The sequence below is a fragment of the Salmo salar genome, chromosome ssa12, assembly GCF_905237065.1.
Source record: "Salmo salar chromosome ssa12, Ssal_v3.1, whole genome shotgun sequence".
Classification (NCBI taxonomy): domain Eukaryota; kingdom Metazoa; phylum Chordata; class Actinopteri; order Salmoniformes; family Salmonidae; genus Salmo; species Salmo salar.
Genome location: NC_059453.1, coordinates 30,367,846 through 30,391,285, shown reverse-complemented (window position 1 = coordinate 30,391,285; position 23,440 = coordinate 30,367,846). Strand labels below are relative to the sequence as shown.

General features: G+C 43.9%; 1 protein-coding gene across 3 annotated transcripts; it reads left to right on the top strand.

Moving 5' to 3' along the window:
- The first annotated feature begins 1,110 nt into the window (after positions 1–1,110).
- Positions 1,111–17,533, top strand: LOC106564743 (transcription factor Sp2). Of its 3 annotated transcripts, none has more exons than XM_014131053.2 (8): positions 1,111–1,214; positions 2,386–2,462; positions 10,268–10,969; positions 11,277–11,474; positions 12,257–12,551; positions 12,820–13,000; positions 14,400–14,593; positions 15,070–17,533. In XM_014131053.2, exons 1-8 carry the CDS (start codon positions 1,145–1,147, stop codon positions 15,168–15,170), a joined length of 1,818 nt encoding a protein of 605 aa, XP_013986528.1. In that variant the 5' UTR covers positions 1,111–1,144; the 3' UTR covers positions 15,171–17,533. The 3 variants fall into 3 exon arrangements, with proteins under 3 accessions (XP_013986528.1, XP_013986530.1, XP_013986529.1); XM_014131055.2 differs by lacking the exon at positions 1,111–1,214 and adding an exon at positions 1,235–1,895; XM_014131054.2 differs by lacking the exon at positions 1,111–1,214 and adding an exon at positions 1,915–2,295.
- Positions 17,534–23,440: the final 5,907 nt, after the last annotated feature.

Sequence of the window (23,440 nt, the reverse complement as noted above, 5' to 3'; positions counted from 1 at the left end):
CAGGTCTACACTAAGGGTTTAATAATTTGATATTATAAATTCTGAGCTGATTTTTTTTGTATAATTGTTTTTCTGATTGTGTTGAAATGGAAATGACTCTAACCATGAACTGGTCTCTTGTTGCTGACTGGTTTCAAATTCTTGCCCTCTATACCCATCAAACTCAACTCTGGACTTTGAAGCCAGTGCCACTGCTTGTTTTCATTGTTCCCCTCTAATCAGGGACTGATTTAGACCTGGACCTGGCACACAAGGTGGTTAAAATTAATTATCAGGCAGAACAGAACACTTGCAGGCTCCGGACCTTGTAGGGTAAGAGTTGAATACCCCTGCTCTTATTATCCATGTCATAAATCAAATCAGCCTAAGAAGGGTAGGCCACTAGGTACTAGTGTAAAGTGGTACTATAATGTTTTAATAAACAGAAATGCACATCTGATAGTTCCCCTAGACATAATTTTGCAAGCTTGATCATCATGCATAATAAGCCTATTTTGCATGCACTCAATGATTGCGCTACACCTGTAACAGATGACTAATGACTGGGGTATTGACAAAGGTGTAGGTGAGTATTTAGAAAACATGCACATGTTATTACTATAGATTACCTGAGGACCTACATCACTACAGATCAGCTGTAAATTAGTTAGAGTGACAAAAACAAGTTTGTAACAGTTTGCCTTGTGCTCTTATCAGCACTGCCTTCCTACCTTGTTATCCGTAAGCCTTATTGTGTTTTGACTATGACAGACTGAGTATAGCCTATCCATTCTAATAACATACTGTATCTGTGCTTTTGTCGCAGGTAGTATCTGATTCAAATGGTTTGAAACAAGCTCATTGATCAAAATGGATGTCATTCTGAGTTTGACCGATTTGTCCCATAGAGCTCTTATTGGACATTATAGACGTCATTTAAATGTAAAGCCATTATAATAGGCCCTTTGCCTGGTCCACCTGTTCCCTTAAAACCCACCCTATTGACCCTAATCTATATACTCCATTGGTTAAAATTGCGTCCATCGACGGTTGTGAGAGGTTTCAGGTTTTTCATTGGCTAAATTGAATTTCAATCACACTGAGAGCTCTTGTCGATTGGCTGGCCTGGGCATCGTTCATTGAACAACAGCGCGTGGATTGGTCCATGAGCGCGGGCGGAATCTTCCAGGGGCTTGCTCTTGAAGGCTCACGGAGAGCGAGTGTCGTCATGAGCGGTGGGTAGGAATTAAAACATTGGTGTTTATATTACATTGTACTTCGTAAAACAATTTGGTCTGTGTTAAACAAAACACATTGAACAGTTTGTGCTGGAAATTCCTTATGTTTGAGGTTGAGTAGGAGCGTTGTGCAAGCCAGCTATGCATTTCCGGAAAAGGGCTGCCTTTTTTTCCAGTATCAAAGAGTTTGATTTGCTACGCGTATCTAGCTTAACATACTAGCTAGTAAAGCTGAATCCTGTTTGTAATTCCAGCTACCGTTAGCTATACATTGATGCTAATCATTTGATATTTCACATTAAAACAAATTCCACATGCACGTATCGCCATGGGCTGTCTATTCCACTCAGTTTGAAAAGTCAGCTGCACTAAAAAGTATTTGCAATGCTATCTAATTGTTTCATTTCTGACTGCCAGTTAGCTTCTTGCTAACTAAACGGTTTTCTGGCTATCTGTGTACGTTTGATGGCGGCGCTATTTTCAGGCCGCGCTCAAACATTTCTTTCTAAGCACTAAATATCAGATTTTAAAGAGACAGTCACATTGGTCATAATTGCAACTGACCCCAAAAATCCACAGTGCATATTTCTTGTACAAATCCATTTTTTTTTAATCGATACTCTCGCGATACATTATCATGCTCGAGCTATTTGTGAGATTGCGTGAGAAATCAGCCAGGTACAGTAGTCACCAATTTACTGTACACAAGTCGTAGCCCTCTGCTGTGCCCATTTGCCAGCTAGCATACTGTACTTTTGTTTAGCATACTGTACTTTTGTTTAGGGCCTTTTAATTCTGTACTTCGTAGACGAGGAGTTGTAGTTGGCAATGCATGTGTCTGACAATTTTTTTTTTGGTCATAGACCAGCCCTTTTATTACGGATTAAAGGTCACGCAGTTTACACACAAGTCTGCCGGGACTGGCATTCACGGGGTGGTAGCTAGCCATCCACAACTCATCTATTAGAGTTGCAGTTCCCATCTCCTTTGTGAACTGTCTTATTTGAATGCCTTTACATGCGTTTAGGGAAAAACAGCTCCCTCGGATGTAATACTTTCCTGAATTTCTGCAGCAGAGGTATTGACAGTGACCATCATTATTTTTGGTACTTGAAATGTGTTAGACTATTTACAGTATATGCAATGTGTGTTTCCATGTGTGTTGCAGATCAACAGGACAGTATGGCCACCACTGTTGCTGTCAGTCCCAGCGAGTATCTCCAGCCCTCTGCCACTTCCTCTCAAGTGAGTCACAGCTAGACTACTTCCTGCTTGTTCTTAGATGTGTAAATGTCACCCAGTGGTGTCTTAAAAGTAACTGAGGGGTTCATTATTTGACTTTAGCATGCATACTGAGTCCAGCAATGCTATCCTATTGTGAATCATGAAGTTTGTAGTTTATGTATTTTATTGGTAGCCTATGGTGAGATGTAGCTTAACCTCCTTTATGTAAACTGTGCTCCACCTAGGGCTGGGTGAAATTCATGATATATCTTTTATTTTTATTTTATTTTACTTTTTCTCCAAGCTTTGTTGCACTAGAGTCATTCCACTTCAAAAACCACAAGAAAGAGCATTTCGACACTCACCATTTCAGATTGTTCAGAAATCTGTTTCTGTAGTTAGAAACAGATAAGATAAGCATTCCTGAAACGTTGAAATATAATTTGATATCTGAGAAATGTAAGCCAATTGATTGCACCCAAATTGGCCATTTTAATTTATAGGATTCATATAATATTCAATAAATATAGTACCTAACATCCAATTTGGACCATAATTCTTCCTAACAATGAGTAAGACATGAGGAATCCAATAAAATGAATCAAAAGCCACCCACGGACCCCCACACCAAGCCCACCCCAACAACCAGTATACAGTATCAGTTGTATCTCTAACAAGTAGTATGGAGCTGCTGCTTGGAGTATTGTTTCATATATATATATATACTCACACACACAGTTGAAGTTTACATACACCTTAGCCAAATACATTTAAACTCAGTTTTTCACAATTCTTGACATTTAATCAGAGTAAAAATTCCCTGTCTTAGGTTAGTTAGGATCACCACTTTATTTTTAAGAATGTGAAATGTCAGAATAATAGTAGAGAGAATGATTTATTTCAGCTTCTATTTCTTTCATCACATCCCCAGTGGGTCAGAAGTTTACATACACTCATTTAGTATTTGGTAGCATTGCCTTTAAATTCTTTAACTTGGGTCAAACTTTTCAGGTAGCCTTCCACAAGCTTCCCACAATAAGTTGGGTGAATTTTGACCCATTCCTCCTGACAGAGCTGGCGTGACTGAGTCAGGTTTGTAGCCTCCTTGCTCGCACACGCTCTTTCAGTTCTACCCACAAATTCTCTATAGGATTGTGGTCAGGGCTTTGTGATGGCCACTCCAATACCTTGACTTTGTTGTCCTTAAGCCATTTTGCCACAACTTTGGAAGTATGCTTGGGGTCATTGTCCATTTGGAAGATCCATTTGCGACCAAGCTTTAACTTCCTGACTGATGTCTTGAGATGTTGCTTCAATATATCCACATAATTTTCCTCCCTCATGATGCCATCTATTTTGTGAAGTGCACCAGTCCCTCCTGCAGCAAAGCACCCCCACAACATGATGCTGCCACCCCCGTGCTTCACGGTTGGGATGGTGTTCTTCGGCTTGCAAGCCTCCCCCTTTCCCTCCAAACGTAACGATGGTCATTATGGCCAAACAGTTCTATTTTTGTTTCATCAGACCAGAGGACATTTCTCCAAAAAGCACAATCTTGTTTCCCCATGTGCAGTTGCAAACCGTAGTCTAGCTTTTTTATGGCGGTTTTGGAGCAGTGGCTTCTTCCTTGCTGAGCGGCCTTTCAGGTTATGTCGATATAGGACTCGTTTTACTGTGGATGTAGATACTTTTGTACCTGTTTCTTCCAGCATCTTCACAAGGTCCTTTGCTGTTGTTCTGGGATTGATTTGCCCTTTTCGCACCAAAGTACGTTCATCTATAGGAGACAGAACGCGTCTCCTTCCTGAGCGGTATGACGGCTGTATGGTCCCATGGTGTTTATACTTGTGTGCTATTGTTTGTACAGATGAACGTGGTACCTTCAGGCGTTTGGAAATTGCTCCCAAGGATGAACCAGACTTGTGGAGGTCTACAATTATTTTTCTCGGAGGTCTTGGCTGATTTCTTTAGATTTTCCCATGACGTCAAAGCAAAGAGGCATTGAGTTTGAAGGTAGGCCTTGAAATACATCCACAGGTACACCTCCAATTGACTCAAATGATGTCAATTAGCCTATCAGAAGCTTCTAAAGCCATGACATCATTTTCTGGAATTTTCCAAGCTGTTTAAAGGCACAGTCAACTTAGTGTATGTAAACTTCTGACCCACTGGAATTGTAATACAGTGATCAATAAGTGAAATAATCTGTCTGTAAACAATTGTTGGAAATATTACTTGTCCTGCACAAAGTAGATGTCCTAACCGACTTGCCAAAACTATAGCCTGTTAACAAGAAATTGGTGGAGTGGTTGAAAAATTAGTTTCAATGACTCCAACCTAAGTGTATGTAAACTTCTGACTTCAACTGTATATGAATCTGGTGATGTTTTTTTCCGATGTTCAGAGAAATTAGCCTTTGAAGTCGCTTGCATTCTTTATCATAAATTAGTGTGAAAGTACCAAGTTTTTCTCTGTTGCCGCTGCTTCTGCCACCACACCCTTTTATAAATTTTGCCAGTCTCTTGTGTTTATTAAATGGATTAAAATTTTCTTTGCAACTTTGGATAGAAAACCAATAGCTTTTGCTCATGATGAAAAAAAATTGTGTTGTCAAGCCAGTCCTCCATGAAAGTAATTCAGGTTGACCTTCTCTTAGCTACCTAATGTTTCAACCCAACTCTCCTTGAATAGTCCAAAACATTGCAGCTCTCTGAGAGGGCTATCCGAATGGTGAATACTTTTTCTACACGCCCAAAACTTTGATGGAAAAATGTGCTAGTTACTAAAATGTGACAACCCTAATAAAATACAATTATAAACCATTGCATGGCAGTCGTATGTTTTTTAAATAAAATTATTAGAAAATATCTATATGTAGTGTGATTAGTGACATTTACCATTATACCCAACCCAATACCATTGCAAAACACTATACAGTGTGTGTTTAGGACTTTTTTTAATTATTGAAGACCATTGGAGACCGTAGCATGGAAACCATTAGAACTGCTGTAGCCTAATGGTTTGCTTGTTCGCCAATCATCAGGAATGGTCTAATCCAGACCTTTTTTTTAATGGAGTAATAAACCAGACACAGAGGGGACGTTTCCTGGACACAAATGAAGCCTAAGAGAAGGAAAAACTGAATTGCTTTCATGGAGGACTGGCTTTAAATTGTGAGGATGACCACACAATTTATTTTCATCATGAGCAATAGCTATTGGTTTTCTATCCAAAGTTGCAAAAACAATTTTGTGATACATTTAATGAACACAGGAGAACAACAAAGTGGATAAAGGGTGTGGTGGCAGAAGCAGGAACAGCGGCATCTAGTGGGCAAAACTTGGTACTTTCACGTTCATTTATGATAAAGAATGCAAGCTACTTCAATGGCTAATTTCTCTGAACGGTGGGAAACATCACCAGATTCACCAGGAATACATTCCAAAGAATGAAGAAGCAATACTCCAAGCAGCAGTTCCATACTACTGTCAGACAGAGAACTGATACTGGTTGTTGGGGTGGGATTGGCGTGGGGTGTGGGAGGTCCGTGGGTGGCTTTTCATCATTTTATAAGATTCCTCATGCCATACTCATTGTTAGCAAGAATTATGGTCCAAATCGGATGTTAGGTACTATATTTATGGAAGATTATATGAATCCTACACATTTTAAAATGGGCAATTTGGGTGCAATCAATTAGCTTAATTTCTCAGATCAAATCATATTTCAACAAAATGATGTTTCAGGAATGCCAATCATATGTTTCTAACTACAGAAACAATTTCAGAGCAATCTGAGATGGTGGGTGTCATGGCTTGCTGAAATGACATGGAATGACCCACAATTAAAGGTCAATACACTGCATTTCAAACAGTCAGGAATAATCTAATGAATTCAGGGATTGTAAAAAATATACCTAGGCTAAATATAAGCCTTCCACCAACATAAGACACACTAATAATTTAATCAAAATAGTTAAACCTGCTTTTTTTTGCAATAATCACTGATCTGGCTTTCAAGTCAGTCTATGAAAATCCCCTTTTTTGGTTTTTTTAATCAAACACTAGAACCATGCATAATGCACATCCACTAATAATGTCCAACTTCTTGTAACAGGCGTTATAGAAAATTAACACGGGTCTCATAACAATTGTCTCAAGCACAAGCCCAGGTGCCAGTGGGTAGCCAGCTAATCTTTATATTTAAAGTCTAGCCAACGTGGATCTATTTGCTTGCTAGCAGTGTCGAACAGTTGAACTGTTATGAATACACCCTGCTGTCAGTCTCCAACAGCCTGTTCACTTTGTTTAGATGTTGAAATCAAGTGACCTACCTGGATGAGATGTTTATTTCTCAAAATGAGAATGAGTTGCCAATACCTTATATAAATGCGTATTTTTATGCTCATTGCAAATGTATAAAACACAGACTAGACAGCTAGCACATAACAGTATGTGGCTAAAATGCTGCTAGCGGTACATGGTACCGCAATGGTATTTGCTATCTGGAATCTTTGGGACGTCCCTACCCCATTGAAGTTGACATTTTAAATGGTTGGGGCTAGGTAAGGTTTACGGTAGGCACGTCCCAAGGATCACATATAGCACTAACCATACTGCAATACCTTGTGCACCAAACTGAGCATTCGTTTTCCACAATCATGTTCATTGACACTCCCGTTTTAGTATGATCTGCTCTGTTCTAAATTTTGAAAGTTTAGAAATAAAAAGGATATTGTTAGAAGGGGAATTAACCGATTCTGTTGGACCAAACCTCAAATGCAAATAGCCAGTTGGAATTGCTTGTCAGAGAGGAAGAAGTGATCTTGTTGTGAGTGGCAGGGGGAGGGGCTTGGTGTCTGTGCGAGTGGGAAGGTGCACAGTGCACACAGCACAGAAGGAGACGAGACCAAAAACGGAAAACCGCTCATAAAAACAGACAAAAAAAAACGGATTCTTGTGATACAGGCATTTGGAACATTGCGTTAAAACATACATTCTAATTAAATATATCGCCCAGCCCTAGTTGCAGCCCAATTCTATCCCTGGTTCCAAAAATTTGCCAAATACAAAAGGTGTAGACCTTACCATGAAATGCTTACTTACAAGCCCTTAACCAACAATGCAGTTAAGGAAAAAAGAGGAAAGAAAATATTTACTAAATAAACAAAAGATAAACCAAAAAAATTAAAGAGCAACAATACAATAACAAGGCTTTATACAGGGGGTATCGGTACCGAGTCAATGTGCAGAGGTACTGGTTCGTTGAGGTAATATGTAGGTAGGGGTAAAGTCATTATGCATAGAAAGCAAGTAGCAGCAGTGTAAAGGGGGGGGGGGGGTCACTGCAAATAGTCTGGGTAGCCATTTGATTAGCTGTTTAACAGTCTTATGGCATGGGGGTAGGAGCTGTTAAGAAGCCTTTTGGATATAGACTTGGCGTTCCGGTACCGCTTGCTGGGCGGTGGCAGAGAGAACAGTCTATGACTTGGGTGGCTGGAGTCTTTTGCAATTTTTAGGGCCTTTCTCTGACACGGCCTGGTATAGAGGTCCTGGATGACAGGAAGCTTGGCCTCTGTGATATGCTGGGCCTAACGCACTACCCTCTGTAGCACCTTGCGGTTGGAGGCAGAGCAGTTGCCATACCAGGCGGTGATGCAACCAGGATGCTCTTGTCGTGCCCTCTTCACGACTGTCTTGGTGTGTTTGGACCATGATCATTTGTTGATGATGTGGACACCAAGGAACTTGAAGCTCTCAACCTGCTCCACTACAGCCCCGTCGATGAGAATGGGGGCATGCTCTGCCCTCCTTTTCCTGTAGTCCACGATCATCTCCTTTGTCTTGATCACCTTGAGGGAGAGGTTGTTGTCCTGGCACCACACTGCCAGGTCTTTGACCTCCTCCCTATAGTCTGTCTCATCGTTGTCAGTGATCAGGCCTACAACAGTTGTGTCCTCTGCAAACTTAATGATGGTGTTGGAGTCGTGCTTGGCCACGCAGTCGTGGGTAAACAGGGAGTACAGGAGGGGACTAAGCACACATCCCAGAGGGGCCCCTTTGTTGAGGATCAGCGTGGCAGATGTGCTGTTTCCTACCCTTACCATCTGGGGGTGGCCCGTCAGGAAGTCCAGGATCCAGTTGCAGAGCGAGGTGTTTAGTCCCAGGGTCTTTAGCTTAGTGATGCGCTTTAAGGGTACTATGGTGTTGAACGCTGAGCTGTAGTCAATGAACAGCATTCTCACGTAGGTGTTTATTTTGTCCAGGTAGTAAAGGGCAGTGTGCAATATAGATTGCGTCATCTGTTGGGGTGGTGTGCAAATTGGAGTGGGTCTAGGGTTTCGGGCATGATGGTGTTGATGTGAGCCATGGCCAGCCTTTCAAAGCACTTCATGGCTACATATGAGTAATACGGGTCGGTAGTCATTTAGGCATGTTACCTTGGTGTTCTTGGGCACAGGGACTATGGTGGTCTGCTTGAAACATGTAGGTATTACAGACTCGGTTAGGGAGAGGTTGAAAATGTCAGTGAATACACTTGCCTGTTGGTCAGCGCAGCACATGCTTGTAGTACACGTCCTGCTAATCCGCCTGGCCCGGCATCCTTGTGAATGTTGACTGTTTAAAGGACTTACTCACATTGGCTACGGAAATCGTGATCACAGTTGTCGGGAACAGCTGGTGCTCATGCATGCTTCAGTGTCGAAGTGCACTTAGAAGTCATTTAGGTCGTCTGGTAGGCTCGTGTCACTTGGCAGCTCGTGGCTGGGCTTCCCTTTGTAGTTCGTAATAGTTAATCTTAGTCCTGTATTTACCCTTTGCCTGTTTGATGGTTTGTCAGAAGGCACAGCGGGATTTCTTATAAGCATCCGGGTTAGAGTCCCACTCCCTTTAAAGCAGCAGCACTACCCTTCAGCTCAGTGAGGATGTTGCCTGTAATCCATGGCTTCTGGTTGGGGTATGTACGTACGGTTACTGTGGGGACGATGTCATCGATGCACTTATTGATGAAGCTGGTGACTGATGTGGTATACTCCTCAATGCCATTGGATGAATCCCGGAACATATTCCAGTCTGTGCTAGTAAAACAGTCCTGTAGCTTAGTATGAGCATCATCTGACCACTTCCGTATTGAACGAGTCGCTGGTACTTCCTGCTTTAGTTTTTGCTTGTAAGCAGGAATCAGAAGGATAGAATTATGCTCAGATTTTCCAAATGGAGGGCGAGGGAGAGCTTTGTACACGTCTCTGTGTGTGGAGTCAAGGGGGCAAGTTTTTTACCCCTCTGGTTGCACATGTGACATGCTGGTAGAAATTAGGTAAAAATAATTTAAGTTTCCCTGCATTAAAGTCCCCGGCCACTAGGAGCACCGCCTCTGGATGAGCTTTTTCTTGTTTGCTTATGGCCATATGAAGCTCATTTAGTGCGGTCTTAGTGCCAGCATCAGTTTGTTGTGGTAAATAGACATCTATGAAAAATATATATGAAAACTTTCTTGGTAAATAGTGTAGTCTACAGCTAATCATGAGATACTCTACCCTCAGGCGAGCAAAACTTCAAGACTTCCTTAATATTAGATTTCGTGCACCAGCTGTTATTTACAAATAGACACAGACCGCCACCCTTTGTCTTACCGGAGACGGCTGTTTTGTCTTGCCGATTGCCGAATTCTCACAAGGCACCCGGACCTACGTCCCCTGTATCGGCGTCGCTTCTTCATGCGAATGACAGGGATTTGGCCCAGGTCTGGTATCAGCAGTAAATCATTTGTGTCCGACTCATTGCACCCCTTACCATTTGTCTCTCTCTCTTTGGTCCTGTCTACAGGACTCCCAGCCCTCCCCACTGGCCCTCCTGGCCGCCACCTGTAGTAAGATCGGCCCCCCTGCTGCTCAGGCCCCTGTCAGTGCCCCTCCTACCCAACCCCAACCTCGCCGTCTCCTCCCCATCAAGCCCGCCCCCATCGCCCCCGCCCCTCCCAAAAACCTGGGCTTCCTGTCCGCTAAAGGAAATGTGATCCAGCTGCCAGCGGGCCTGGGCTCCAACAACCCCGGCACCCCCATCGTCCTCACCATCCAGCAGAGCCCTGGCCGCTCGAATCAAACATCCAACATCCAATACCAGGTGATGCCGCAACTGGGAGGCACACAGACCATCCAGATGATGCAGCAGGGAGGACAGATCCAGCTCATCCCGGGTACCAACCAGGCCATCATCACCACGCCCATGACGGTCCCCCAGCCACAGCCCGCTGCCACGCCCATCACCCCGCAGAAGACGGTGGCCATCAAGCCGTCCCCCAGGGGGCGGAAACCCAATGCAGCCAACGTGGTGAGGCTGCCCAGCGGGCTCACGCTGCCCCTCAACGTAGCCACCGGAGAGGAGCCAGCGGCAGCTCCTCCCCCTCCAACAAAGGGCAGACGAGGAAGGAAGAAGCTGGTGGCAGCAGCCCCTCCACCACAGACCACCTCTCCGCCCCCCGAGCAGATGGAGACGATATTATTAGAAGCTGGGGAGAATATTATTCAGGTATGTTTGTTGTTCTGCTGCATTTGGTGTGGGGGTCAACCATGACTTGTGGAGTAGTTCACTTGCTTGATTGGGCTACAAATGGGTACTAATTACTGAATGTGTCTACAATGCTTGTGAGTGTGTGTGTGTAAATGAGTATCTAATGATTTCATCTGTATTTCTCAAACTCAAAATGCTATGCTTTACGTGAGGGTTAGCCTACTCTATCACCCCTTCAACCTCCAGTATTGGGGTCCCTGTATGAGTAAGTGTTGGACAGATTTAGGGCTGTGTTTCATTGCTGCTCTCTCTGTGTTCTCCCCAGGCGGGGAACCAGCTCCTGATTGTGCAGAACACCGGGTCGGGCCAGCAGCAGCTGGTGCAGTTGGTGCAGCAGAAACAGGAGCAGCAGGTGGTCCAGATCCCCCAGCAGGCCCTGAAGGTGGTGCAGGCCGCCTCCGCTACCCTGCCTCAGGTCCCCCAGAGACAGCCTGCACCCAGCCTGCAGCCAGAGCCTACTCAGGTACACACACAAGTTGTTAGAGATCATCAATGTAGCTCTCTCAGCAAACTGACAGATCTAGGAGTTTTTTGTAGATAGGTCAGTCTGAAGTTGTCAATGTAGTCATGCACACAGGCCACACACACACACTCACACACACACACACACAAAACACCTACAGGTGCTGCATGCACACCACCTCTCTACACTCACTCCAGGCTATCCACATGTTTAATTCTTTATTTTTATTTATTTAACCTTTTTTAACTAGGCAAGTCAGTTAAGAACAAATTCGGATTTACACTGACGGCCTACCAAAAGGCAAAAGGCCTCCTGCGGGGACGGGGGCTGGGATTAAAAATAAAATATAGGACAAAACACACATCACGCCATGAGACACCACAACACTACATAAAGAAAGACCTAAGACGACAACACAGCATGGCAGTAACACATGACAACACAGCATGGTAGCAACACCACATGACAACAACATGGTAGAAAAACCACATGACAACAACATGGTAGCATCACAACATGGAGCAGCAAAAAACATGGTACAAACATTATTGGGCACAGACAACAGCACAAAGGGCAAGAAGTTAGAGACAACAATACATCACGCGAAGCAGCTACAACTGTCAGTAAGGGTGTCCATGATTGAGTCTTGATTGCACATGCGCTTTCCAAACAGCTGAAATGTAATGAAACCATAAAAGTGGAAATGGGACTTTAATACAGAAATGTGTCCTAATCTGACAGATATGTTCCATGTTAGTCTGACACCCCTGTGCTCCTCTCAGCTGCTGATCAAAACAGCATCAGGCGAATGGCAGACTGTGCAGCTCCAGGAAACCACAGTTTCCACGGCAACAACGCCCTCCAGCATGGTCACCACCACCCTGTCGTCCGTGGGGGCCACCAAGCGAGCACTGGCGGGGGGCAGGAAGGAGAGGACCCTACCAAAAATAGCCCCGGCGGGTGGGATGATAGCATTGAATGCAGCCCAGCTCTCTTCGGCGGGACAGGCCGTGCAGACTATAAACATCAACGGGGTCCAGGTGCAAGGAGTGCCCGTCACCATCACCAACGCAGGAGGTGTGTGTACTGTATGTTCGTGACAAATATAAAAAGTGCTTGTCCGTATCCAAATCCACAAGGGCATATCCATATCCTCTCTATTTCCATACTGTCTTCCTTTAAAAACGGTTTGCATTCCAATGGACTTTTAGCAAGCTAATGGAGGCCTGCATGTGTGTGTCAGTATGTGTGTGTGTGGTCATGTCTGTGTAAAGTATGTTTATATATGTTCAATATGTTTATTACTCATGTGCAATATGTTAAAGTTTCTCTACTGTTCTTTCAGGGCAGCAGCACCTGACAGTGCAGACGGTACAGGGCGGGGCCCTCCAGCTGGGCGGCGTGACCTCCCAGGGCCACCAGGTGCAGATGGAGCAGACTCTAGCTCTGGAGCTGCAGGGCCAGCCTGGGGAGAAGAAACGCCGCATGGCCTGCACCTGCCCCAACTGTAAGGACTCCGAGAAGAGGCAAGTGGCTCTTACTAGCAAACTAGATACAGGCCTGAGCACCTGGTGGGGGGAAAAAACATGATATACAGTATAAACCCATATATTTTTTTACCAATATGGAAAGTCTTGGTTGATACAAACTGATACCTGTATGGCAAAGTTTACCCTTTTGTGAGATTGGTGCAGGGAAACAACCATGATTGCAAGCAACTACTTTCCATCCTCCTGCTATTAATACCTGTGCACCAAGCAGAAATATAGTGAATACACTACATGACCAAAAGTATGTGATACCTGCTCGTCAAACATCTCATTCCAAAATCATGGCTATAACAGCCCCAACTCTTCTGGGAATGCTTTCCACTAGATGTTGGAACATTTCTGCAGGGACTTGCTTCCATTCAGGTACAAGAGCATTAGTGAGGTCGGGCACTGATGTTGGGCGATTAGGTTTGGCTCGCATTCGGAGTTCCAATTCATCCCAAAGGTGTTAGATGGGATTGAGATCAGGGCTCAAGTTCTTCCACACCGATCTTCGACAACCATTTCTATATGGACCTTGTTTGTGCACGGGGACATTGTCATGCTGAAACCGGAAAGGGCCTTCCCCAAGCTGTTGCCATAAAGTTGGAAGCACAGAATCGTCTAGAATGTCATTGTATGCTCTAGCGTTAAGATTTCCCCTCACTGGAACTAAGGGGCCTTGCCCGAATCATGAAAAACAGCCCCAGACCAATATTCATCCTCCATCAAACTTTACATTTGGCACTATGCATTGGGTCAGGTAGCGTTCTCCTGGCATCTGCCAAACCCAGATTAGTCCGTTGGACTGCCAGATGGTGAAGCATTATTCATCACTCCAGAGAACGCACTTCCAGTGTCCAATGGCGGCGAGCTTTACACCACTCCTGTCAATGCTTGGCATTGCGCATGGTGATCTTAGGCTTGTGTGCGGCTGCTCGGCCATGGAAACCCATTTCATTAAGCTTCCGACGAACAGTTCTTATGCTGACGTTGCTTCCAGAGTTAGTGAGTGTTGCAACCAAGGGCAGATGATTTTTACGCACTTCAGCACTCGGCGCTCCTGTTCTGTGAGCTTGTGTGGCCTACCACTTCCCGGCTGAGCCGTTGATGCTCCTAGACGTTTCCACTTCACAATACAGCACTTACAGTTGACCATGACAAGTCTAGCAGGGCGGAAATTTGACGAACTGACTTGTTGGGAAGGTGGCATCCTATGACGGTGCTCTTCAGTAAAGACCATTCTACTGCCAATGGTGGTTGCGTGACTGTGTGCTTGATTTTATACACCTGTGTGGCTGAAATAGCCAAATCCACTAATTTGAAGGTGTGCCTGCATACTTTTTTGTGTATATATATATAGTGTAGTTAAGTTTGTGTTTTCTGTGTTGTGCAGGCCCGGCGAGGTAGGGAAGAGGAAGCACATCTGTCACATCCCGGGCTGTGAGAAGACGTTCCGGAAAACATCCCTCCTCCGGGCCCACGTGCGCCTGCACACCGGCGAGCGGCCCTTCGTCTGCAACTGGGTCTTCTGCGGCAAACGCTTCACGCGCAGTGACGAGCTGCAGCGACACGCCAGGACACACACAGGTCTGTCCACCGCAGGAGACACACTGATGCACACTGTAGGATGAATGTAGGTCAGTCTGCAAAACACTCACTGGGTAATGTTCAGTAAGGAACACCGTAGCAAAACGTTTTTCAATGGATAAAATTCTGTGTTCTTATTGGACAAGTTCAGATAGTACCTCCCCTGTTTTTGAAAACGTTTTCCCCCTACTGAACACACACTCAGGAGGTACGTACACAGCAAGGTTAGCACAAGTCAGTCGACAATGCTCCATATGCCAAATCATTCTCATACACCATTGTTTTCACCACGTCAGGACTCAAGCAGACGATGCACATACAGTATGTTAGTTTTGCTGAAGTTTCCAGGACTCAAGCAGGCACTCAGATTTGTAGCAGAGATTCCCTTGCAGCAGAGAAGAATGGTATTGCTGTTTCATAGTTTTGTGATATGCAGGAAAATTAAACCACACATTTATTCTGTCTTTTCCTTGCAGGAGACAAGCGCTTCGAGTGCAACCAGTGTCAGAAACGGTTCATGAGGAGCGACCATCTCACGAAGCATTACAAAACACACATAAACACCAAGAACTTGTGAGCTGTGCTGTATACCGACTGTATACACAGACATGCCCTGATGAACTAAACCCCGTAGAGGGCCGCAGGAGAGGATACCAAGAGAGTAGTCCCATGATGGGTGAACCCCAAAAAGGCCCCATACGCCCCATTCTCCTTACTCCCCCACAGAGGCTTCATAGCCTGGTGTACATACCAATCCTCCTCCTCATGGACTCAACTGTTCCAGTCAAGTTATTAATGATAAAAATATACATATAATTACGGACAGCAGGCTTACCTACGTAGGCAGAATGCGTAGAACAGCGAAAGGCGGTCTCCCAGAAAGACAGACAGGCGTGGCTGCTGTGTTCTGATGACCTCACGCTCTGAGCGCCATATCCAAATCCAGTCACCAGGCCTGAGGGAGGAATGAGAGCAAAACGGATAGATTTAGTCTACCAAAGTACCCGAGCCCAAAGGAGACTCCAGCCACTCTTGCCCCTTCTTGTTTTTCCATGTTTTATTCTTTTCATTATTAATAATAACAAATATTGTTGTTGAAGCTCCAGAATAAGGTTTTTTCAAAGTTGATCCTCAAGCCCCACGAGTATCCAAGGTACTTTTTTCAGTCAAACAAATCCTATTCAGTAAATTGCACTACATGCATATCATATCCTTTTACATGGTTTGAACGGTATTTGTAATTCTATTCTTGTTCAATATCAAAGTAATATTATTGATTTTCCAACAAATAAATGATTTGGTTGCAAAGAAAACATGCATACCTATGAGGCCTTGGTGACCACTTTGAAACCTTACACAGTTCCAGACTCGGAAAACCCAAGTTGGCAAAATATTTTCTGCATACAAACATACATCCACACGTACAATGGCAAATATAGATATTTATGATGTTCAGACATAATACCCTTTTCGGGAGTTTTTTTGTAAATCGAAAATGTAATTTAGGTTTTGGCATTTTTTTGTTTGAGTGAAGAGTTACAAATTATTTTGAATACAGACTCCCTCCTAATGAGTTTAAATGTAGTGCATTGCTATGTGTATATCATTATGATATTAACTAAATATGTCCCAAATATTGGTCTGGCATGACAATCATGTCATAAGATGCAAAAAAAATCGACATTCAAATGCTTTCTCGGGCCTGTCACAAGTTATTAGATTACATTAGAAGTCATAACTTGTCTATTATGATCTACATTAAGATCCGTTTGAGGCAAATATGTTTGATAAAACATTTCCGATTCGTATGACATAAATTGACACGCTATCTACTATTATTTATCTAGAGTTTCTGGTGTTTGAATTCCTTTAACACTCAAGGAAGAACACCTGCGCTAGACCTTTACTCGTAGTATTACATTATGTTCTGTTCAATGAATACATATTGACTGTTTATGTAGCTAACTGCATAACAGCATACATTTTTTTATATTTTTCTTTCAAATATTTAATCAACTAATCGGAAAGATTTATAAATGTCCCCCAACAAAAAAAGGATCCTCATGCATTTTTAAATAAGATCAACATTTCATTGAATAGACAATATGAAAATCATGTCCAGTATATCAGGATGCCTAAACTGGGCCTTGGGGACGGAAAAAAAGTCCTGCTCGTATTTATGTTTGTATTGTATGTCCTGAATGTGTATATACAATGTGTCTGGGAGACACAGTAAAATGTAGGATAGAAAGTTACACTGCCTTGTATTTTGGCCGGCCTGGCCAGAGCTGAAGGAAGTGGACTCTGTACAGTGTGAAAGGAAAATGCGTAATGTGACATTGTATAGCTTCATTCCTGCTTTGTACACCATTACTTCTAGATGATCCCTTTTCTATTGAATTTAAAGTTGCCTTAGACAGTTGCACCCAGTATTTAAAGAGATTTCTGTCTAATTTCCAGGGAATGGCATTTGTAGAATTCCTTTTATTTTTGTCTAACTTATGTTACATAATGCCAAATGTGCACTGACTTGAGCCCAGGTTGAAAATGTGTGATTTTTATTTGATTTTTAAGTAATGATCAGTGGATGAGTTATTTTACCTAAACTGAAAAGGTCCTAATGTTGGTCTCAGTTAACCAGGTGCTTTTCCCTCTCTAAACCTGATCTACCACAGTAATAGATACAGACCCTGTGTATGTCTGAAATAGTACCCTAATCCCTATATTGTGCACTACTTTCAACCACAGCTCTATGGTCTCTGGTCAGAAGTAGTGCACTATATAGGGAATAGGGTGACATTTCAGACTTCCTTTGTTTAACAGGAGTCCTCAGATATCCAGCTATTGCCCATCTTTTATAACTTGTATTAAGGCGCTTACTACAGGTGCTTGCTCCTTTTTTACAGTCACCCACCCCCTCAATAAAGCATTCAAACTGTATTCTGTGTTGTCCTTCTTCATCCAGGTTCCATCAGCCTTCATGAGAGATTGCCCTCACTGAGAACCGTATGGTGAATTTTGAAAAAGGTCTGTTTGTGTATAATATTTACCTGGCTGTCATTTGTTTTGCATAGGGCGGCAGGTAGCCTAGATCAATGGGCCAGTAACTGAAAGGTTGCTGGTTCGAATCCCTGAGCTGACAGGTGAAAAAACTCTGATGTGCCCTTGAGCAAGGCACTTAACCCTAATTGTTCCTGTAAGTTGCTCTGGATAAGAGTGCTAAATCAGGGTTTCCCAAACTTGGTCCTGGGGCCCCGCCCTGAGTGCATGTTTTGGTTTTTGCCCTATGACTACACAGCTGATTTCAAATATCCAACTCCTCATCAAGCTTTGATTATTTGAATCAGCTGTGTAGTGCTCAAATATAATTACCTTTTATTTAACTAGGCAAGTCAATTAAGAACAAATTCTTATTTACAATGACGGCCAAACCGGGACGTCGCTGGGCCAGTTATGTGCCACCCCGAAACGTGGGCCGAGCTTGGGAAACCCTATGCTAAATGTGCATGGCTAATGAAAAAATAAAATAATTTATTGTAAAAATTGTATTTTCAGAAAACAAAAGGATTGAGTGATTCCAAGATATAGGGTCTCGGTGCTGTATCCCCTTCATGGATTGATGTCTGGACAGTTGACTTCAGAAATAAATGTGTTTGTCACATAATGTTCTTTAGGGTTAAAGCAAACGTAAGTCGATCTCAGATCGATTGCCTGCGGGGCCAAGTTAACCTCTTTCATGTAAAAAAATAAGTCATGACTATTGTATTTTTAGGGAAAGAGGATAACTTTGTACATGTATTAAGCTGCATGTTTGACCAATTCCAGTCCCCTTGCTTAGTGGGTTCAGTGTCCTCCTCGGGATCATTTTTATGTAGAAGGACTGAAGCACTGTTCTGGTGACTTTTTAAAATAACCTTCTACTATATACACTGCTCAAAAAAATAAAGGGAACACTAAAATAACACATCCTAGATCTGAATGAATGAAATAATCTTATTAAATACTTTTTTCTTTACATAGTTGAATGTGCTGACAACAAAATCACACAAAAATAATCAATGGAAATCCAATTTATCAACCCATGGAGGTCTGGATTTGGAGTCACACTCAAAATTAAAGTGGAAAACCACACTACAGGCTGATCCAATTTTGATGTAAAGTCCTTAAAACAAGTCAAAATGAGGCTCAGTAGTGTGTGTGGCCTCCACGTGCCTGTATGACCTCCCTACAATGCCTGGGCATGCTCCTGATGAGGTGGCGGATGGTCTCCTGAGGGATCTCCTCCCAGACCTGGACTAAAGCATCCGCCAACTCAAGGACAGTCTGTGGTGCTACGTGGCGTTGGTGGATGGAGCGAGACATGATGTCCCAGATGTGCTGAATTGGATTCAGGTCTGGGGAACGGGCGGGCCAGTCCATAGCATCAATGCCTTCCTCTTGCAGGAACTGCTGACACACTCCAGCCACATGAGGTCTAGCATTGTCTTGCATTAGGAGGAACCCAGGGCCAACCGCACCAGCATATGGTCTCACAAGTGGTCTGAGGATCTCATCTCGGTACCTAATGGCAGTCAGGCTACCTCTGGCGAGCACATGGAGGGCAGTGCGGCCCCCCAAAGAAATGCCACCCCACACCATGACTGACTCACCGCCAAAGCGGTCATGCTGGAGGATGTTGCAGGCAGCAGAACGTTCTCCACGGCGTCTCCAGACTCTGTCACGTCTGTCACATGTGCTCAGTGTGAACCTGCTTTCATCTGTGAAGAGCACAGGGCGCCAGTGGCGAATTTGCCAATCTTGGTGTTCTCTGGCAAATGCCAAATGTCCTGCACGGTGTTGGGCTATAAGCACAACCCCCACCTGTGGATGTTGGGCCCTCATACCACCCTCATGGAGTCTGTTTCTGACCGTTTGAGCAGACACATGCACATTTGTGGCCTGCTGGAGGTCATTTTGCAGGGCTCTGGCAGTGCTGCTCCTGCTCCTCCTTGCACAAAGGCGGAGGTAGCGGTATATATACAGTATATATACATTGCTCCAAAAAATAAAGGGAACACTTAAACAACACAATGTAACTCCAAGTTAATCACACTTCTGTGAAATCAAACTGTCCACTTAGGAAGCAACACTGATTGACAATAAATTTCACATGCTGTTGTGCAAATGGAATAGACAACAGGTGGAAATTATAGGCAATTAGCAAGACACCCCCAATAAAGGAGTGGTTCTGCAGGTGGGGACCACAGACCACTTCTCAGTTCCTATGCTTCCTGGCTGATGTTTGGTCACTTTTGAATGCTGGCGGTGCTTTCACTCTAGTGGTTGCATGAGACGGAGTCTACAACCCACACAAGTGGCTCAGGTAGTGCAGCTCATCCAGGATGGCACATCAATGTGAGCTGTGGCAAGAAGGTTTGCTGTGTCTGTCAGCGTAGTGTCCAGAGCATGGAGGCGCTACCAGGAGACAGGCCAGTACATCAGGAGACGTGGAGGAGGCCGTAGGAGGGCAACAACCCAGCAGCAGGACCGCTACCTCCGCCTTTGTGCAAGGAGGAGCAGGAGGAGCACTGCCAGAGCCCTGCAAAATGACCTCCAGCAGGCCACAAATGTGCATGTGTCTGCTCAAACGGTCAGAAACAGACTCCATGAGGGTGGTATGAGGGCCCGACGTCCACAGGTGTGGGTTGTGCTTACAGCCCAACACCGTGCAGGACGTTTGGCATTTGCCAGAGAACACCAAGATTGGCAAATTCGCCACTGGCGCCCTGTGCTCTTCACAGATGAAAGCAGGTTCACACTGAGCACGTGACAGACACTGGAGACGCCGTGGAGAACGTTCTGCTGCCTGCAACATCCTCCAGCATGACCGGTTTGGCGGTGGGTCAGTCATGGTGTGGGGTGGCATTTCTTTGGGGGGCCGCACAGCCCTCCATGTGCTCGCCAGAGGTAGCCTGACTGCCATTAGGTACCGAGATGAGATCCTCAGACCCCTTGTGAGACCAAATGCTGGTGCGGTTGGCCCTGGGTTCCTCCTAATGCAAGACAATGCTAGACCTCATGTGGCTGGAGTGTGTCAGCAGTTCCTGCAAGAGGAAGGCATTGATGCTATGGACTGGCCCGCCCGTTCCCCAGACCTGAATCCAATTGAGCACATCTGGGACATCATGTCTCGCTCCATCCACCAACGCCACGTTGCACCACAGACTGTCCAGGATTTGGCGGATGCTTTAGTCCAGGTCTGGGAGGAGATCCCTCAGGAGTCCATCCGCCACCTCATCAGGAGCATGCCCAGGCGTTGTAGGGAAGTCATACAGGCATGTGGAGGCCACACACACTACTGAGCCTCATTTTGACTTGTTTTAAGGACATTACATCAAAGTTGGATCAGCCTGTAGTGTGGTTTTCCACTTTAATTTTGAGTGTGACTCCAAATCCAGACCTCCATGGGTTGATAAATTGGATTTCCATTGATTATTTTAGTGTGATTTTGTTGTCAGCACATTCAACTATGTAAAGAAAAAAGTATTTAATAAGATTATTTCTTTCATTCAGATCTAGGATGTGTTGTTTAAGTGTTCCCTTTATTTTTTTGAGCAGTATATATATGTATATATATAAACAAATGTGGACTGGGCATAAGGTAGGCAATGTCAAACTATAATAAAACTAAGTCTTCATCTTTTGTGTCTTTTAATATAAATAAATATGCATGTGAGCAGTGACTTGAAATACCATTGATGATGGTGATGACTTATCCTTTCACTTACACTGTGTTTTCAAAAATATCCCTCAAATACCCCTCGAGGGACATAATACGTTATGTCAAACTGTAGAATTGCAGGAAATGTGTTTTTAAAATGTAAAAATTGTATGTCTCGTGTTCGTCCCCCCAATATCTACACCACCATTTCGCCCTTGGTCTGATGGCATTGATGGAAATCCCACCTGTCTTGCTATTCTTCTACACTGAACAAAAATATAAACGCGACATGCAACAACTTCTTATAAGGAAATCAGTCAATTGAAATAAATAAATTAGGCCCTAATCTATTGATTTCAAATGACTGTGAATACAGATATGCATCAGTTGGTCACAGATAACTTTTAAAAAAAGTTAGGGGTGTGGATCATAAAACCAGTCAGTGTCTGGTGTGACCACCATTTTCCACATCTCCTTCGCATAGAGTTAATCAGGCTGTTGATTGTGGCCTGTGGAATGTTGTCCCACTCCTCTTCAATGATGCGAAGTTGCTGTGCGAAGTTTCTGGATGTTGGTAGGAACTGGAACACACTGTTGTACACGTTAATCTAGAGCATCCCTAACATGCTCAATGAGTGACATGTCTGGTGAGTATGCAAGCCATGGAGGAACTGGGACATGTTCAGCTTCCAGTAATTGTGTACAGATCCTTGCGACATGGGGCGGTGCATTATCATGCTCAAACATGAGGTGATGGCGGCGGATGAATGGCACAACAACGGGCCTCAGGATCTCATCAAATTGCTATAGACCCTGGTGAAGAAGACGAGTACGCAGATGAGCTTCTCTGAGACGGTTTCTTGACAGTTTGTGCAGAAATTCTTTGGTTGTACAAACCCACAGTTTCATCAGCTGCCCGGGTGGCTGGTCTCAGACGATCCTGCAGGTGAAGAAGTCAGGTTTTGAAGTGTGCCCCTGCTGTCTGTAAATAAATTAAAAACAAGACAATCGTGCTGTCTGTAATATATATTTTTTTAACAACAATCATGCTGTCCGGGTTGCTTAAGATAAGGAATTTGATGTGTAGCGTTTACTTTTAACTTTTGATCAAGTATGAAGCAGTGTTGCAAATGCAGAGTGCCATGATACACACAGTGGCTTGTGAAATTATTCACCCCCTTGGCATTTTTCCTATTTTGTTGCCTTACAACCTGGAATTAAAATAGATTTTTTAGGGGGTTTGTATCATTTCATTTACACAACATACCTACCACTTTGAAGATGCAACATATTTTTTTATTGTGAGACAAACATGAAATAAGAAAAAAAATAAGAAAACTTGAGCGTGCATAACTATTCACCCCCCCAAAGTCAATACTTTGTAGAGCCACCTTTTGCAGCAATTACAGCTGCAAGTCTCTTGGGGTATGTCTCTATAAGCTTGGCACATCTAGTCAGTGGGATTTTTGCCCATTATTCAAGGCAAAACTGCTTCAGCTCCTTCAAGTTCGATGGGTTCTGCTGGAGTACAGCAATCTTTAAGTCATACCACAGATTCTCAATTGGATTGAGGTCTGGGCTTTGACTAGGCCATTCCAAGACATTTAAATGTTTCCCCTTAAACCACTTGAGTGTTGCTTTAGCAGTATGCTTAGGGTCATTGTCCTGATGGAAGGTGAACCTTCGTCCCAGTCTTAAATCTTTGGAAGACTGAAACAGGTTTCCCTCAAGAATTTCCCTGTATTTAGCGCCATACATCATTCCTTCAATTCTGACCAGTTTCCCAGTCCCTGCCGATGAAAAACATCCCCACAGCATAATGCTGCCACCACCATGCTTCACAGTAGGGATGGTATTCTCGGGGTGATGAGAGGTGTTGGGTTTGCGCCAGACATAGCGTTTTCCTTGATGGCCAAAAATCTCAATTTTAGTCTCATCATACCAGAGTACCTTCTTCCATATGTTTGGAGAGTCTCCCACATGCCTTTTGGCGAACACCAAACGTGTTTGCTTATTTTCTTCTTAAAGCAATTTTTCTGGCCACTCTTCTGTAAAGCCTAGCTCTGTGGAGTGTACAGCTTAAAGTGCTCCTATGGACAGATACTCCAATCTCAGCTGTGGAGCTTTGCAGCTCCTTCAGGGTTATC

Bases quoted from the DNA above. Each gene is read 5' to 3' on its own strand.
- LOC106564743 (XM_014131053.2), top strand. From the start codon at position 1,145: ATGAGCGCGGGCGGAATCTTCCAGGGGCTTGCTCTTGAAGGCTCACGG. The intron at 2,463-10,267 runs GTGAGTCACAGC...TCCTGTCTACAG, and splicing joins CCTCTGCCACTTCCTCTCAA to GACTCCCAGCCCTCCCCACT. The intron at 12,552-12,819 runs GTGTGTGTACTG...CTGTTCTTTCAG, and splicing joins CACCATCACCAACGCAGGAG to GGCAGCAGCACCTGACAGTG.